General features: G+C 38.1%; 1 protein-coding gene across 2 annotated transcripts; it reads left to right on the plus strand.

The window, feature by feature from the left end:
• Positions 1-381: 381 nt before the first annotated feature.
• On the plus strand, positions 382-18264 carry GOLGA5 (golgin A5). 2 transcript variants are annotated; one of them, XM_027902634.1, is made up of 14 exons: positions 382-524; positions 1087-1702; positions 4049-4270; positions 5317-5536; positions 6088-6211; positions 6961-7164; positions 8253-8423; positions 8947-9075; positions 11340-11438; positions 12696-12921; positions 14008-14113; positions 15433-15496; positions 16876-16952; positions 18025-18264. In XM_027902634.1, exons 2-14 carry the CDS (start codon positions 1138-1140, stop codon positions 18026-18028), a joined length of 2211 nt encoding a protein of 736 aa, XP_027758435.1. In that variant the 5' UTR covers positions 382-524; positions 1087-1137; the 3' UTR covers positions 18029-18264. The 2 variants fall into 2 exon arrangements, with proteins under 2 accessions (XP_027758435.1, XP_027758434.1); XM_027902633.1 differs by having other exon boundaries at positions 383-524; positions 16876-18264.
• The last annotated feature ends 612 nt before the right edge of the window (positions 18265-18876 follow it).

An 18876-nucleotide genomic window follows, 5' to 3' on the forward strand; every position in this document is an offset into this window, starting at 1 on the left:
TTTATCATACAAACTAACCGCCAAAGCCATAATCCAACATATGCTACCTAGCACCCCTTCACGAACAACAAAGAACCTGCGAATCACCTCAAAGCGGGAAAAGGTAACCAACTTCAAAATTAAAGAAGCAGTTTTGTCGATTGCAAAAACCTGCCTCTTTTCTTAATTAAAAAAAAAAAAAATCACCACTACAGAGAATCCTCCGTGTTATTTGATGTTGTTGCTGTAATTTTTATGCCTTCTGGGAGGTGACAGGGGGAACATGGCGGGCGCGACAAGCCCCGCCCCTCCCACCGGGGGGCGGAGCGCGGGGCCGTCCGGCCCCTTGCCCCGCCCCCCCGGTGGGAGGGGCGGGGCTTGAGGGTGTCAGCGCGCCCCGCCCCTCTCCCGGAAAGGCGGCCACGTCTGCCCGGAAAGATGGATCCGATGGATCCGGCCCGCCGGGCCTGGCCTTCGGCCCCGCCGTGACCGACGCGGCCCCGCCGCCCCTCACGGCTCCCCTCGGGCCCCCGCGCTGGGAGGAGGTGAGGCGTGGTGGGTTGGGGGGGGGGGAGGCCCGGGGACAGGCGCTGCTGAAGGAGGAGGGGGAAGAAGGGGGGTGGGAGGAGGGGAAGCGGAGCCTTCTGAATCCAGTCCCGGGGGGAAGGGGCCCTTCTAGGGAGCTGGGATGCCGGGTGGTGTCACGGGAGGGACTGCGCGGTTTGTAGTGGGGGGGAATCGCTCTGCCCGAGCCAGGCTGGGAGCCTGCAGGGCCAAACACGTAAAAGGCTTGGTTGTTTTCTGTTTGGTGTAACAATGCTCCACAGCGGATGCTGAGGCTAGAAACAGGTGCGGTGGTCTGATTTTTTTTTTTTTTTTTTTTTGCTTTTGAAGCCTTGGTTTAAAATCCTTGGTTTTGTCTGCTTTTTCCCGAGAAGCTGGTTTATTTCCATCAGTTACCAAAGTAGCAAGATAACTAAACAAGTAGGACTAAAGCTTAAAAATGACTACAGCACTAATAGATTAACACAGCAGTTGTTTGGGTAACCCACGCATCTTGTCTTAGCAACACTGGTCTGATTTGTAATCGTTCTATGTTTTTTGCAGCATATGGTCCCGAAGTTTTAATTGTACAGGGTTTATCGACAGCCAGCCATCATGTCCTGGCTTGTTGATCTCGCCGGAAAGGCAGAGGATCTACTCAACAGAGTTGATCAAGGAGCCGCATCAGCTCTGAGCAAAAAAGACACATCAAGCAGTGCAGTTTATGATAATAAGAATTTGGACTCTACCAGTGAATATTCTGAAGTGCATCAGCATACTGGAGAAATGAAATATAAGACATCATCCAAAGCAGCCTACATCTCCTCAGCAGCTGATAACATTAAACATCAAAAGGCCACAATCCTGGCAGGAACAGCAAATGTTAAACCAGCACGTAGGACATCCTCAGAAGCTGCTTCTCCAGTAGAAAGTGTTTCCACACCCAGAGCTGCCTCGCATTTTGTGAGAAGAAAAAAGTCAGAACCTGATGATGAGTTGCTATTTGATTTTCTCAACAGTTCAGAGAAAGAGCCTAATGGAAGGATGGACTCTAAAAAAGAGAAGAGCAAGGCACCTGTTCTTCAAAATCACTCTCGGACTTCAAGCATTAGTTCTGTGTCTACCAGTACACAGAGTGTAAAAACTAATGAAGATAATTCCATCAGGAGCCAAGGCAACGGTAGTTAAATAGTCTTGAACCTAGAGATATTTAAAACCCAAGTATGTCTAGGGTAAGGCTAGGTAATGGATTTACTGTCACTTCATGAAACATTTAGTGGTAGTAGTATGTCAATGTGTGGGATACAGCAGGGCCTTCCACATTTTTTCATCACTGGGATAATGTTAGAAACCATGGTAATTTCACAAACTGCATAATTAATACCTAAATCTTTTGTGTTTTGGATCTACCTTGTTGCTGCTGCTCATGTTGACCTCCCTGTGCTGTGACCTGACCTGGCATCAGCTCCCATTTGTCCCCACGTAGAAGCACAGGTGCTGCTGCACTGGTTTGGTCACTCAGGGGCCCTGACCTGCTGTTGCCACGTAGGAGAGTGAATGACTTTGACCATGGGTAGATGGCGTTGGCTGCTGCCCAGTGCACCACAGGGGATGGTGTGAGGGTGAGCTGACAAACATACTGGACCTGCAGAGTGGGAAGTCGGATGTGCTCAGGCTGTTATAGAGCTGCTGGCATGAGAGAGCTAGATAGATAAAGCCTTTGAATTGCCAGAAGTAGTTCATTACTGCAGTCTAAATCCAGAAGCCTGAAAGAGCCTCCAGCCAGATGGTCAAAAGATGGGGCTATTCCCAAATCAACAACACAAAGGAGAGAGTGGCTGGGAAGTGTCAGGAACTTGCATTCTCTATCAGAATGTTATTTCTTAATAATGTAGTTAGAATAGTTTATTATTTATTCGGTACTTTGTGCATGTAAACCATTGTAAATGTCAGTTTTTTACTTGGTACATTAAGTTTTAGACATAAAAAGGGATTATTTCCAAAGATGTGAAAATTTTGTCTTTCTCGGTCTGTAACTTTTCAGTAAGGTTCACTGCTAATAATAAATAATTTAAGTACTTTAGACCTGGCTATATGGCCTTGCTGATTGGTGCTTAAGAAATGTATTTATTTGCTCAGTGTGGCCTATTGACTTTTCTTCTGAGGATTTTTGAGCAGAGTTTGCATTGTGGAGCTGCTAAATAAGAAAGTCACAGCTACAACATAGGGTTTGAGCATGCTGGTTTCAAAGTTATATCTATCTATAGTTATACGTAAATATAAAGTTATATATATAACAGATATATCTGTGCCATTTAATTATTGAGCATAGAATCTGTTGAGTAGCTTATGATACATTAGCTATAGACAAAACAACTGACAGTATAGTTTGTATGTTGCCATGGTTATAATGTAATCTGTGCTATAAATAGCTAATTTGTTTCTTCATTAATCTGTTGAGTTTTCCAGACAAAAAATGAGGATAAATTGTCTCATAATTTGGAAACTGTGTAGATAAATCAAAGGGAAGATAATGACACTTTTTGGAATTGTTCAAATAGGAAAGGGGGTTGATAAAATGTGGAAAAAATCTTCCTGTCACTGCTGCTACTTAGAGGTGTGGTGGTATTCAGAATTCGTGGCATGCCCCATTTCCCTGGGCTTGGGGTTATAGAGGCTGTTGCAGTGGTAACAAGGAAGTTGAGGCAGCTTGGTTGGCGATCACAAGGTGAAGTAAATAATGTTTTGGCAACTAAACTGCAGTCTTGATTGGAATTAGTTCCAGTCTGTCCCCCTGGATTTTCAGCAGTTATTCCCCTGGGACATACTAAATTCAGAAGCAATATTTTTGGATTGCCTGCTGTTTGTTCATTGTATGCTGTGTCATTTTGTCTTAACACTGATGCAGAGCTTCCAGATATCTGCATGCTGGAATCAAGGCTCTTACAGTGGATGTTGAACTTTCACAGCGTTAATCAAGGACACTCGGTGTGTTTGTGTATGATGACGAAAGGCTGTTCCTTTCCCAATCCCTTCCCTGCAAGGGATTGTTATTCAGAATACTGCCAGGAGTTCCCTTATTGTTCTCTTCTGAAATAAAATTTACATTCTCAGAATCTGAATGGAAAACAAGAATGGGCTTGTACTAAAAATTCCTCTAGTTAGTTGCTATGAGTATTTAGTATTTTCTGTTACTCTTCAGTTTCTGAGGATGTGTTTGAGTAACAAAGTTATAAAAAGAGTGTTAATGTTTTGAAATCCTAAATTTGCCATTAATGTAATAAGAAGTTTTATAACTTCCATATCTCGTCTTGCAGGATTAACGAAAACGCTGCATGGCCCATATATAATAGTCCTGCTTTGTGCAAGTCCCTTGTGAGAAGCAGCTCCACATTCCATTTCAATATAAACTATTTTGTTTATCATTATTATTATCTAACCATTGATGCAGAACGTGGAGCTACTGTTTATATAAAGGCCATTTACAAATACCTATATTAGCTCTAACTGGCATCTCTCTGTACAGAAACTCCAGATAGTTCGGACTCTGGACTGGGAGCACAAGGGAACGGCGTGAAGGATTCTTCACTAAGTGCAGTAGCTAATCCCGGCCTGTCCTCTAATGATGATTCCAAATCACATGAGCTGTCCAATCTGCGCCTGGAGAACCAGCTGCTGCGAAATGAAGTGCAATCTTTAAATCAGGAAATGGCTTCATTAATACAGAGGTCCAAAGAAACACAAGAAGGTACTTCAACTGTAACATTAGTAAAACACTGGTGAACTAGAAAATAACACTCTTTTTGTGTTGTTTGTATTCATAATAAAATCTCACTGGTTACATTTGCATGTATGACCTACCAAGTAAAATGATTCTTAGTTTCAGAATAATGAAATGGGAGAAACTAAAAGGCTTGTTCAACTACAAAGACAAAATGAATGTTGAAGAAAATTATGTGTTCAAGTTAGTTATAAAGCTTACATCATATTAAAGCAGTGGTAGCAAATACCACTATTAAAATATTTTTTTCTGCATTTTAGTGGTTATTGCAAAATACTTCAAAATGAATAAATTCTTTTAAATGCTTCAAAATCTGACTACTTTCTGGCTGTTATAGGCTATAATATCTGATGCCTAAAAACTGACAGTAAAAATACAAAATTTAGTATTTTTAATATGATGTCACAAGCTTTTTCAAAGCCAAATGAAATGAAAAATATAAAAAATGGGACTACAGATTAAACAAATGGTAAAACATACAGCAGACTCCTGCTGTTAGGCATAAAACTCAGAGACCCCTTTTTTTTTCCACAGTAACTGTATAAGCCAGATAATTTAAATTTCCATTGAAGTTTAATGTGTTAATGATGTTTGATTAAAAACAGAAACCTTTGTAAGTATTCAGGCATTATTTCAACACTGGTTTATTTTTCTACAGTTATTTAGTTTGAGGTCACATAGAGTTGAACCAGATGCTTTATGCAGAGGTTTCTGCTTGCACAGGGTTATTTGACAGTAGGCCATTGCAACAGGTGAGGCAGGTGAAATCTGTCTTCTGCAGTGGCATTCAGAAGGAAATATCTATTTATTTTGAGATCACCTCCCAGATTTTATGAGTTGTGCTCTGACAGCCAGTCTGGCATTTTTTACTTCCTAGTAGCTCATAAATTTTGAGTTTTACTTCAACTTGGTTGTATTTAATTTTTTCTTTAAGAAATATGTGCATCCTGACTGTTTACAAGACCTTGTGATAACTACTTTTATAAACTTCAAAGAAATTTCTTATTTTGTAGAACTAAACAAATCCCGTGAAAAGGTCGAGAAGTGGAATGCTGATCATTCAAAGAGCGACAGGATGGTTAGAGAACTTCAGGCTCGAGTTGATGATCTGACAGAAGCTGTTGGTGCCAAAGATTCACAGCTAGCTGTGCTGAAAGTACGGTTGCAAGAAGCTGATCAGCTCTTAAGTGCTCGGACAGAAGCTTTGGAAGCACTGCAGAGTGAAAAGTCACGGTACTTTGTAATTCTACAAATAGTAATAAGTTTGAAAATTCAAGGTAGATAATTCAGTCTCTTTAAGAAAAAAAATAAGTTAATGGAAAAGGGATTGTAACAAGATTTGAAATATGAGGATTAAAGGTTTCTCTGAGCCTGTTATAATCATAGTTGGCAGTGGGAACAGGGCAGATGAATATAAAATTGGGGTAGTTGGCACCTGGTTATTGAAACCCATTTTGTAAAAAGTATTTGTGTGTGTCAGAGGCTGGAAGTGGAAGTTCTCAAGAAGTATTTCTTTTTTTTGAAAAATACACTTGCTTATCCACAAACATGAAGACTTTTCTGACTTATCTCAGTGCTGGGATATGAATCAGCAATTGGATGCTCCAGAATATAGGTCAGGGAGCTGTGTGTTATTAACTCCTGGCCTTACACCTGTAGTCAGCCAGCAGCAGTAATTTACTGGGTAAATTTTCAAGGCTGGTCTGGAAACCAGGAAGTTATATTTCTACCTGAAAAATCACACTAGCTTTCTTCTTCTTCAATTAATATTGTTGCTCTTTCAGGATCATACAAGACCACAGTGAAGGCAGCAGTTTACAAAATCAAGCCCTTCAAACTCTTCAGGAGAGGCTGCGTGATGCAGACTCCACACTCAAGCGAGAACAAGAAAGTTACAAACAAATGCAGGTTAGACATGAAGAGTAAGGAAGACTTTAAGACTCTTACTTTTGAGATCAGATCTGTGAGGCTCCTCCCTTTGACTTCAGTACTATTAGGGTACTAATTGCTTGAAGGATGTGCTGTCTGCTGCACTGAGTTTATCCTTGTGATGCTAATTCACTTATGTTATTTTGAGAGCTTCATGCATGAAAGTTTTTGAAGATTAATGCTGACAAATTTTACTGTTTTTTTCATGTTCCCGATGTTAATATATGTTTTTAAATTAAGTCAGTAATCAGTTTATTTTTCAATGCTATGTTGTTATGGTATTTATTGTTACACAATTTTACTGTGTAAAGATGTGAGTACATCATTGCTAGAGACTATTTTCCACACTTAACTTGGCCTTTGTTATATGTAATAACATCTTTGAAAGTATTTATCAGTATTTGTTTTGGTGTTTTTTAAAGTACTTCAAAATGTGTCAGGCAACATTTGATAATATTTTTTGAGGCGAAAACTTGCTTTCTGTTTGCTGAAACAAATGTAAATAATAGGAAGATTTTTATTCCCTCACTGTTTCTGGTGAGGGAATTCTACTTGCTTAAGCAAGCAGGATTTCTTTGCACATAATACTAATGCATCTTTAAATTGGAGGTGGTAGATATGAGGTGGTGTGCCATGCGTAGTTAGTTGCTTTTAAACTTTCTTTTTTCCTTTCTAGATTAGTTGAGACTGTGTTTAAACACAAAGTATTGGTTTTTTATTGCTAATAGAATGAATTTGCCGCTCGTCTAAGTAAAGTGGAAGCAGAACGTCAGAACTTGGCTGAAGGGATAACTGTAGCAGAGAGAAAGTATTTGGATGAAAAGAGGCGAGCTGATGAGCTTCAGCAGCAAGTCAAAGTAACTAAAAGCCAACTAGAATCTGCAAAACAGGAACTGACAGACTATAAACAGAAAGCTACTCGCATTCTCCAAGTAAGCATTTTTGTGAAGAAATACAGTTTGATTTATATGCTGTAACTCTTTTAAGGTATTATGCTTCAAATAATCTAACTTGTGGGGTTTTTTTCATATGACCTGTAATGTGTTTTGGGGTATATCTGTAATGATACCTATATAGAACAGATAGCAGTCTGCATTTTGTAAATTTCAATTTACAGATCGAGTTATGGGATTGGAATGATAGTTCAGGTTCTGAACATGAAGAAAAGTGCAAGAGAACTATTGCACTTACTGTGCATCATCTGTCAATGTATTATGCATTCAGGAGTCCAATCTTAGGCAGATAGTTAAAAGACAAAATTTAAAATTTGTTTCATATCTGATATTCCTGATTCAAGAACATTGCTCTGTTCTGCTTGAGGCTGAAGCCTAGCACAGAGTGGGTACCTAGATGTAACCAGAGAAAATACTTTTCTATGTCCTGAAAGCTTAATGTGATCAACAATTATATAATGATTGGCAAAATCAGGTATTTTGTGCAGAGTTCTGTGCTACTTAAATTGTCAAAGGTAGCAAGTCCAGACATGGTCGATTTGACTCTTGCTTTTAGATGTTAGCAAGATGTTGAAGATAGAGGATCTCTGTTTAGAATAATTAATTTAGTCTGGTGTTCAAGGACAGGTTTTAAATCACCTCGATAAATATGAAAAGCCTGAATTGCAAGTTGATGTCAGGCTAACTCTGAATAAAATGGTTTATCCTCTTTCCTGGGAGCAATATTGCTGTATTTGGTTCTTAGTTGGCTTTTGTTGTCAGGAGAAAGGACAGACTGAAAGAGGGTCAGTTCTGTCTTTAGTGTCTGTTAGTGTGTGTCTTCTCTGTTATGGTAGCTGAAGAGCCAAAATTGTTATCCATGAAAAATGCAACATTCCAGGCACTTTTAAAGAGAAAAGCTGTACTCTTCCTCAGAGGACACACACTTTCATTAAATCCAGTCTCATGTTGTACAGGGAACCAGAAAAATTATCAGTAGGGAAAGATTTTCATTTTCAAATGTGTAATATTCTAATTGAGCACTTTTTAAATCCTGCTGTAAGTAATATATTGATTTATTATTTCAGTCTAAAGAAAAGTTGATAAACAGCTTAAAAGAAGGCTCTGGTATTGAAGGCCTGGACAGCAATACAGCAAGCACAATGGAACTGGAAGAACTGAGACATGAGCGAGACACTCAGAGAGAAGAAATACAAAAGCTACTGGGGCAAATACAACAGATGAGAACAGAGCTGCAGGTAGCTATACTTATGTCCACATGTGTTTGTACTTAGCTGTGACAAAGGACTCTTTTCTTGTATACCATGGGTCTGTTGTTTCTAGTATTTATTACCTTACTTCTCTCTTCCCTCACTACTTTTGAGAGAAGCATTTCTTTCCAAACAAGCACGGCAGTTTCTGTACCTATATCCTTTTCTGCAAGGGTACTAATCCTTGAAGCAATGTAATCCAAGTCATCTGCTGGCATAATGGGCTCAACCCAGCAGCTGCACGCCAGCCTTCCTTGCACAGTTTTAGCCTGTAGACAGTAGTAAGGAAGAAGTGGAGGATTTTCATGTTCGCAAAATGCATTTATTTTATTACTATATAAGTAAAAATACTCTGTATAAAATGACAAATGTCATTTATCCAATATACCCTCAACCTTCCGTTTCCTCTGAAGCAATATTGCATATAGTACTTTTTTTTTTGCTGTTACCTGTGACAGATTGCAGAAATGTTTGAGTGTTAGTGAAATGGTTACATTTCTGTTCATTTCAGGATATGGAGACGCAGCAGGTAAGTGAAGCTGAGTCAGTGAGAGAGCAGCTTCAAGACCTACAAGAGCAGATATCAGCACATAAAATGGCCAAGCAAGAGGCAGAAGCTGAACTAGAACGGCAAAAACAGGTAAGGAATCCTTGAAAGCTCATTCATCTTATTTTAGGCCCCATGTAGTGTCATCAGCAAAGCGTTTGGCTTAATAAGAGAGTAGCCTGTATAGTATTTGGGTTATTTTTTTCTAGTATTCCAAAGAAATCCCCAAAAGCTTGGTGTGTGTCATTAGGCCAAAGAAAGCACAGCCAGGACTAAGCAATGGTCAGGGCCTTCTGAATGCTTCTGATGAACAGAGATCTCACTGATTATTAAAGTATAAACAGGACCCTAGGAAGTGCACAGAATTGATCAGGGTCTTAAATTTTAACTCAGCAGGGAAAAACAATCAAACAACGAGGATACAGTAACACTTGCAACATTATTTACATCAAGAAACTAAATAGTGGAAGTGGTTACTGTGGAACTTCCTGTGCTCAATTAATACATAAGTTTTAGCTCATAAAACACTGTCATTGTAGTGGAAATTTATAGATTTTCTTTTTAATCCATGTAAATCTAATCTGAATCTAGATTTTGTTACTTCCAGAGTGCTCTGTTATTAGACAGTTTGCTGATAAAATTATGTTAATGAATTTTGTCAGACTGTCATCTTTTTGAGTAAACTCAATCTTGATTTAAGCAGTTTTGTGCTAAAAAGAGGGCAGAAAAAAGGCAAACTCATCTTGCAAGAGAACAACTTATTGTTCAGTAAGTTGTTGACTCAGTGATCCTTGTGGGTCCCTTCCAACTTGGCATACACTGTTATCCGCTATGTCAATTTATCCTAAATAGCAGTTGGACAAATACTTCGCACTTTGTTAAAAAATTTCTTTGTAAGGAAAAGCTCATATAAAGAGAATTAATGAGGAAAGCAGGAGTTCACTGTATCTGCTAGAACCAATTTATCTTAGAGGATTATCTGTTCTTTCAGAAATTACATGTTAATGAGATGCTTGCAGCTTGAACTAATTAAAAGGCAGAAGTCGAGGTCTGCTTTTGATCGGTAGCTGTTGTTTATTAGGGCAAAGCAGATGGTAGATTGTATTTTGTTACTCCTGCCCTTCTGAGAAATATGCTTTAAGTCAATACTACCTAGAGAAAGAGTGAGGTGAATTAAAAAAGCCTTATCAGTTATTGCAGAAACTGAAGTATTCCTTTTGATGACACACATTTACATGTGCTTTTAATGCAATAGTTTGTGTTGATACTTAATGCAATCTTGGTCAGTTCTGGCTGGGAGTTCCTTTAACTATTACCCAAAGGTTTCTGAAACTGAAGATGGAAAATAAGGAGAGGTGTTATTTTTTGTACATCTGATGGTTCAAAGGGAGAATAGATTGTCTGTTTTCTGTAGCCACTGACAGCTGAAGTGATGGTGATTTGAAGACTGTCTTAATTTAAAAGATGAGCATGACAGGCCTTTAAGTGGGAGCTAAAATAGCCACTAAATCATGGAAGTAACAAAACTTATGGTTAGATTTCTCTTCTGTAATTTATTTCTTACTAATATTCTTTCCCCTTTCACAAAATGGTCTGAAGTTGGGTCAGGGGAGGATTAGATTGGATATTAGAAAAAGATTCTTCACCCAGAGGGTGGTTGGGCACTGGAACAGGCTCCCCAGGGAAGTGGTCACAGCACCAAGCCTGACAGAGTTCAAGAAGTATTTGGACAATGCTCTCGGGTACATGGTGTGACTCTTGGGGATGGTCCTGTGCAGGGCCAGGGATTGGACTCGATGATCCTTGTGGGTCCCTTCCAACTTGGCATATTCTGTGATCTGCTGTGTTAATTTATCCTAAACCTTAGAGGAAGATGTGTATCATACAGAATTATAGATAGATATGCCAAGAGTTTTTAAATACTTTTTAAAAATGATATTTTGAATTAATGAGTTTATATTAGGAATCAGACTCCCCACAAAGTATTTTGTAATTGTTGCATTATTGACATAGTTTCAAGAGAGCAACATAATAAGCGGTGGAAGTGTAAGAAAGATAAACTGTAGTCCCGATGAAATTGTGTGACTCTTAATAAACTACTCTGGATTAATATTTATATTAGGTCAGTCTCCACGAAAGAATTTAATTGGTCTTGTAGGTTGTGTCTTCATACTCAGCTTTGTCTTTCCCCCTACCCCCTATCCTAGCCAGGCACTTAACCAAGATTAAATTTCAGTTTGTATTTGATTACAGCATATTGCTTTCTTGTGTTCCATTTGAAACTCTAGATAAGAGATTGTCTCTCAACGTATTATATCTATAAAATCTTTTATTTGTAATTGTGATGAATTTTATAGGAACTGCATTATACCGAAGAAGAATTGTATCGAACAAAGAATACTTTGCAAAGCAGAATAAAAGACAGAGAGGAAGAAATTCAGAAGCTCAGAAATCAGGTGTGTATAGAAAATAGTTTTATAACCTTCGGTTATAAAAACAGTGATGGGAACTATTAGTGTGACTAAACTGTCCTGAAAAATCCCATAAAGGTTCTGCTAGGGAATTACAATGTATTTGTTTCCAATACAGAGAGTAAGGGAGTACAAGAAGGGAACAGTGTAGAGTAAATAGCCTAATTTATAGTTGTATGTGCTTTTGTATTGAGAGTAGTGGTGGTGGTGGTGGTGGTGGTGTCAGAATTAATCTCTGTCCCAACTAGACCTGATGGGGTGATGTTGCATCAACATTCTTCTTTATGAAAACTGAAAGAACTCATTGGAGTTTGATTAGGTCGTTATGATTTCTGCTAAGATCATTGCAACTGGGCATAAGAACCGAAGTTATGTACTACAAACTCAGTGATCCATCTGCTGCTCTATCTTGGACAGTGGCAGTTAGGGGCCAGCATGCTTTGGCTGCTTCCTTCCCTCTCTTGTACCTGCTCACCATCAGCAGTTCTATTAATGATGTTGGTGTTGTGAGTCTCAGTCCCACCCCTATGTTGGTGGACCTACTTTCCTTGAATCGGTCTAACCCCTTTTGGCACCTTCTGATACTTGTCAGCCCTCTCAGTCTCCTTGAGCAGCATGAAGGCATAGGCCTCATTTTGTGTATATCTTAGCAAATTGAATTAGATGATTCATGTCAAATGCATGATCCATTTGCTGTCCTTGCAGTTTCTATTTGCTAGTACAATCATGTTTCTGCCTCAGTGCTTCTCAGTTCTTCTGCAACATATCCTGCATTTTTACCATTTCATTCAAATTTTCCTATAAAGTTGGCATCAGATTCTCTACGTTTGTTCTGAGTTTTTCCTTCCTCATTTGAAAACATTTTTTGTATTTGAAGTTGCAAGTGTAGTAGCCAGACTGGATTAGCTTGCTCTTGTCATGCCTGCCTCTGAGGCATAGCATTCATTTTGTGATCAAACATAGGGCTATACAGAAATGTTCATATGATTAGAGGTGGACAACAGAGGAATACATTTCTACGTAGAGTTTGTTGTGTCATGTAAAATCTTGTTTTAGCAACTGTTGAAATTAAGTTTCCTTTTTACTGTGCTCATTGCTGATAGTTTTGATAGCATTATCCTGAAAAAATTGTGCAGTGGAGTAAGTTGGTTCTTGAAGGCTTAGATCGTTATTGAGTTTTGTAATATGTCAGTTGGTCAGACTTTGAACTTAGGCTGATTTTTTTTTTCCTTTGCTTTTTAGCTCACAAACAAGACTCTAAGCAGTAGTAGTCAGACAGAATTAGAAAATCGGCTTCATCAGCTGACAGAAACACTAATTCAGAAGCAAACCATGCTAGAAAGCCTGAGCACAGAGAAAAACTCACTTGTGTATCAACTGGAACGGCTTGAGCAACAACTGAAGGCTATCCAAGGCCCTAGTGCTAATGGACCTTCCATTAATATGGCAGGCATTGATGGTGCTGAAGGTAAATAAGGAAATATAATACTTAAAACTCTTGTCTTTTTTGCAGTTCAGACTTTTATATTTCCTAATGCCTTTCCCGGAATGAGTCTGTAAGGAAAAATGAATACCAAAAATAGACCATTTAGGCTAGAGACCTTAGTAACTACAGTCTACAGCAGTCAGTATCATAAAAATTAGTTAACCTGAAGCTCCTTTTTGTGTCTAAATGACTTTAAGTAAATTTAATAAAGCAAATGAAATCTTTAATTCTCACTGCTATGGCATTATTGGAACAATCCTGTCATAGGTGCAAATAAACCCATCTCTTGGGGCTTAAGATGAATATCCAAAGCAGGATCTAAGTATTCTCTTGTAAAAAGGGTTTGGGAGGGGAGCAAGGAGGGGATACTTCCTTTTGAGAACTGATCAGAGGAGTGGTTCAAATTAATATTCTCCTTGCTTTCTGTTTTTCTTGAAAAGCAGCTTAATTTTAAGTGGTTCTGTTGAGGTTGGTTTGTCTGACCTGTATCTCTGGCAGAACCTCAGCATTGATCCATGATGTTGAGATGTTACTTTTCAAAATTTGTCATTTTTTATATATGTTAAGTAAATTTTAAAAGCAAGGGACAATTACTCAGAGCTGTAAAATGACTGACAAGACTTTTTTAATAAAGTTGGTATATACTAAAAATGTAAATAAAGTAAAAAATTTTGGGGTATATTAGTGTCAGAAATGTTAATCACAGTTTTACTATATGACAAGTAAAAAAATTTGAGAAAGTGTGATAGTATCAAACCCATCATTTTATACACCTAATAAGAGTTACTATGACTTGATAGAATTGAATATCAAGATACCAATCTAGTGAGCTAAAATAAATTTTAAAAATGTACTAAATTGAAGAAACATTGGACTTGATTGTAAGTTTATCAAGAATTCCGTTCTCAACACATACTCCTCTGCCCCCAGCAAGACGACAATACAATCAGATTAATCACTATTTTTTTTTATATTATTTTTATATGTCTTTGTTATGCATTATGAATTTGTTTTACTTAAGCAACACCTTAGCTAATGGGTTTGTTTTGCTTTTTTCCCTTCAAATAGGTGCTCGTATGCGTAACGTTCCCGTGCTGTTCAGCGACATGGACACCAGCATGGCAGGAATGTACGGCAGAGTCCGCAAAGCTGCGAGTAGTATAGACCAGTTCAGGTGAGAGTGTCCTGAGGGAATGCATTTTGCGGTTGCTGTAATCCTTTCACAGTTTTCAGGGGACACACTTTCTTTTATATTGCTCTTACGAAGGTAAAAGTCAAAATAGTGCAGCTAAAGTATGGTGTAAATTACTAAATGTTGAGCTACTTCACTTGAGCTTTTCTGTGACATTAATAGTCTTGGGCTTTTGTAAATTATAGTAAATTATTTAAATAATGCTGGGGTAGATTTTGATACAAGAGGAACCCTAGACTATGTACAAAAACATCTAACCTTTTTGGTTACTATCTTCTATATTTTGTACTTTCAGTTGTGTCTGTGATAAACACTGTAAGAGTGTATTAGTGGGGGAGTATCATCTGTACTCTTTTAGTCCTGTTTAGACATCCTGATGAAGACAAGACTCTGGGTTCTGACCCAGTGTAGCTGTTTACCTTGAAAGATAATCTGTTTGAGGAATTAGTAATTGAAAATCATTCTGGATCCAGTGAAGGACTTGCTTTTATCCCTTTTCTGAGCAGTTAGGTTTATTGTCAGTATTCACAGCAAAGGTCTGCTACAAAACTTGAACCCAATACCAATGGAAAACAAAATTAGGCAAGACTTCCTAATCCTTCGAACCAAGATATCTCAATAGAAAGTCCTTTGTGCATCCATGGTACTTGAATTTCATTGTGAACGATATCAGGATTTCCATTATTGGGACCTATTATATGTAATGTTTCCATATGAACATCGTTTGACAGTATCATACTCCCTTCCATACCTGAACTGGCATTGCTGAGCAGTGAGCAGTGCACACTTCTAATGCAGTTACTTTGAAGCACTGTAGCAGTAACCTCGCAAAACCCAAGTGCTTTTCAGCTCATGAACTATAAGAATAGTAATGATGTATTGGGTTTTTCAAAGAAATCCAAGCTTTTAGTTGTTTTGATGTATCGAGTTTTTCAAAGGCATCCAAGGTTTTAGTTGCTTACATTTTTTTGAAAGATTCATGACAGCTCTTCAGGTAGCGAAGCTTAACAAATATAGAGCATATTTGTGTGTTTTAAAATGCCTGTACAACTCTTGAGTCTTAATTGTTCTTCAGAAAATCTGAGCCTAGCACATAAGAGAAAAAATTAGGAGAATTTGTTTTATGGTCTGAATTTTCTCACTTCACTAATCTTTTGAGTACATGAAGTAAAATCCAAGACATAGCAAAGCTGTGTGTAACATCTGCTCATGTTTGAGTTTGTGATGACTGGGATGAGAGGAGCGGGAATTTATCGCTCAGTGTTAACTTGTGCATTTTGTTTTCTCTTGTACCTGTGTAGCATTCGGCTGGGAATCTTCCTAAGGAGGTACCCCATAGCAAGAGTCTTTGTAATCATTTACATGGTGAGTCAGCTTTCTTTAAGGCAAGATTTCCATAGCCAGTTTATATGTCTTAAATGGCAAGATTGATGTTCAAAAGGCTATATCATTAACAATTCAATGTGTTTTTTTGTAAAATTGACTAAATAATACTTATGTAACAGCATTTTGGAGTCATGTTGCTTTCCAATTTTCAGTTTTTTCCAGAAATTCCTAGTCTAGCAGTCTTAAGGACACTTATGTAACTACCATTTAAAGGGTTTAAAGGATTTAAATCATGTAAAAGTAGATTTCTAGTAGTAAAATACAGAATAATAGTGACCAGTTGCCAAGGTTAACCTACTACACCTGCATATGCTGCATTGAGGAAAACGACGTCTGTTAGAGTTTTTGTAATATTTGACTCTTCACAGGTGTTTTTTTTCAGTGGCTAATGGTCACTCTAGTAGCTGAAAAAGTAGCAAGAAAAGTTTTTCTTGGCAGACTTAATCATATAGTGGAAAGTTGCTCGCCCACAATAGGCAAAATTGTCAGGCTGGCAACTGATTGAAGTGAAATGCCTCCCTTTTCCACTGGAGGGCAGGTGCACGTCAGCTGCAGCAACCTGTGGAAAGTGCAGTCTGCCTTGCTTGGAAATACTCCTTTCAAAGGTTGAGCCTTTGAGTCTTGGGCACGGAAAAAAACCCCACATTGCTTGAGGAGGTTGATAAGGAGTTGCTGACCAGAGTTTCTGAGAACAGCTGTCACTATTTCATGATATAAAGGAGACAGACACACATAAACAAAGGAAACTACAATTTCCTCCTGCAATTGCATCTTCTACCCTTTTAAGTACTACATCTTGTAAGTACTGGAGGGAACAGGCTGATTAATTCCTAACCCCTCTTTCATCACTTAAATTTATCAATGTGTGAATAAAATGTTTTGTACCAAAACAGAGGTAGTCATTGTCTGTGGTAAGGAGAAGGATAACAGAACTCAGCTGTCTTACACACTCTGGTGTCAGCCCATTGGCACAGGAGTAGTGGCTTACCAGTCACTCGAGGCAGATCACATAATGTGCTGGCTGGGGACTGGATATTGCAGAGAACAGCTGGAGTCACCGGGGCGTGCAGGAAAAGAGAAACCAGAGGACACAAATCTGTAGGAAAACAGGCTGCTTTATTTTTGCTGCTTGTTTAAAGTCCTTAGCTTTCTGCAAATGGCTTCTTCAGAATCTGACTCAGCATTTCATTGTTCAAGTGCAAATTATGCTTTTAGGAGTGACTGATTATTGGGAAAAATATTTTAATCAAAATATTTTGACAAAACAAGTTTTATTAGCTGTCACTGAGACCTCTCCTGTTTACTGCTGCTGTGACTGAGGATTTTCAGTGTTAACTTTATTTCTTTTCTTTTCCCAGGCTTTGCTTCATCTCTGGGTTATGATTGTTCTCCTTACCTACACCCCAGAAATGCATCATGACAGTCCCAGTGGCAGGTAGACTGAGACAGGACCATATGCTGTGCTAATGTGATTTGGACTGGCAATGTCTTTAGAATAATCAGTCCTGAAATATCAGCAAACCCTTTCTTGTGGGGTTTAGGAAGGAAGAAAACCATCATGCCTGATTTATCACTACTTTTCAAATACATATGTAATACTATGTAGCTTTTTCAGCTTACCTAAAATGAGCATCACTTTCCTGGAGAAATTAAGCTATTAAGTTAAGCTATGGTTAGCTTTTACATTTTATGTAGACCTTCTGGTGGTTAGAGCAAAAGATAAGACTTGCTCCTACAAAGAAAGGCAAGGATTTCTGAAATTACAGATCTATTTGGTACAAATTATTTCAGGTCATACTGGATATGGGCTATGGTCAGGTCATAAACTGTACTTAGCAATTCAAATAAACTTCTTTCTGGTTTCTTTTGGTCTGCTTTTGCACTTCTGTTTTTAACTTTGTAAATAACAGGCTTTTCCTTAATATGTTAAACTGGGAAAAGAACAATGGATTGGTGCAATATATTTTTGTAAGTAAGTTTAAGAATAAAATATTATGCATTCTTAGCTTTGTACTTCTGGTGCAATAGATATATCTTTCCTACAACTGAGTAGTGGGGCTGCCTATTTAAAGGGTGGTATTTTAGCTTTATTTAGAGAAAGAGAGAGATGGTTTTGAGAAAGGTTTAAACTCTTGAGAAATAATGGTGTTTCTTTTTGCACTTGAAATTTGTATATTTTAACTGCATTTTCTTATACCTCTCTCATTAGTACATGTCTTAATCAAATCTTATTGAAACGTTTATTTTTTAAAGCTTTGGGTACTTAATTAAAACTATTTCTATATGAAATCTATCAAAGCATTAAAAATTTCTCATGTCTAACCACTCACCAAATATACTAATAAAAAAACCTCATCAAATATTTCTCTTAAAACCCAAAATACCAAACCTACTGTAATAGTTCTGTTGTTGGACTGTGTTACTCTCTAGTTATGAATTATCAATAGACAATCATACAAGGTCACTTTCCTTAAGAAATTTCTTGTTTTCTTGTGTGGTGCTCACAGCTGAGTAGTGAAAAGATATCTACAAGTAATTTGTCACTCTCGCTCTTAAAGGATGTGGCTCAGTTTTCACGTGACTTGAACACGCTCAGCATTAGATCCTGTCCATGAAGTCTGTCACTCTGGCTCCTCTGGAAATGTTACAGTAGACAAAATGACTGTATTGCTGTTCTGATTCAGATCTTGCAGAGAAAACTGAAATATTTTGATGAACTGAGTAATAAAGGAGAGCGTTTATTGTAAGTTGTGTCCCTGCCCTCTGTCACATTTGCTGTACTTTGCCTAGTTCCTGTGTTCTGTTTTCTTTTCAATTCTGATACTGAAGCTGCTTTTGAACCCCAGGGAGAGCTGATTGGTATAGAAGGAGATCAGGTACGGGGCCTTTGCACACTCATTTTCTACACACGTGCAGTTTTTTCATTTAAAAACCTCCAAAACACTAAATCTTTGGAAACTCCAGTATATTTTGATTTGGGGGAGGAATATTCTTAGTGGTATAAACCACTTACAACTTTTCTGACATCACACCAACGGCGTATCTATTCTTACTTCCTTTCTTCCTCTGTTGTCTCCTTTTTTTCCTTCCCCCTTCTTTTTTTTTTTTTTTGGTGTGTTTGTGAACAACAGCTGTGGGATGCACAGATAATACTTTTTTTGGGATGAAACTTACTGAAGCCCTTACAGTGTTTTAGAACCCTTTATTGTAGATTAGTATTCTTTTTTTCATTTCTTCCAGATTTTATGGTAGAAATTTCACAGGGGTATGCTACTAGAAGATAATTGCTGACTTTTGCCTATTGAACTATGCTCTTGTATTCCAGTATCAGTTTGGGTTTAGGCAGTGGTGACCCTCTG

This window comes from Empidonax traillii, unplaced genomic scaffold, assembly GCF_003031625.1.
Source record: "Empidonax traillii isolate 1590-97213 ecotype Southwest subspecies unplaced genomic scaffold, ASM303162v1 scaffold897:size315579, whole genome shotgun sequence".
NCBI lineage: Eukaryota > Metazoa > Chordata > Aves > Passeriformes > Tyrannidae > Empidonax > Empidonax traillii.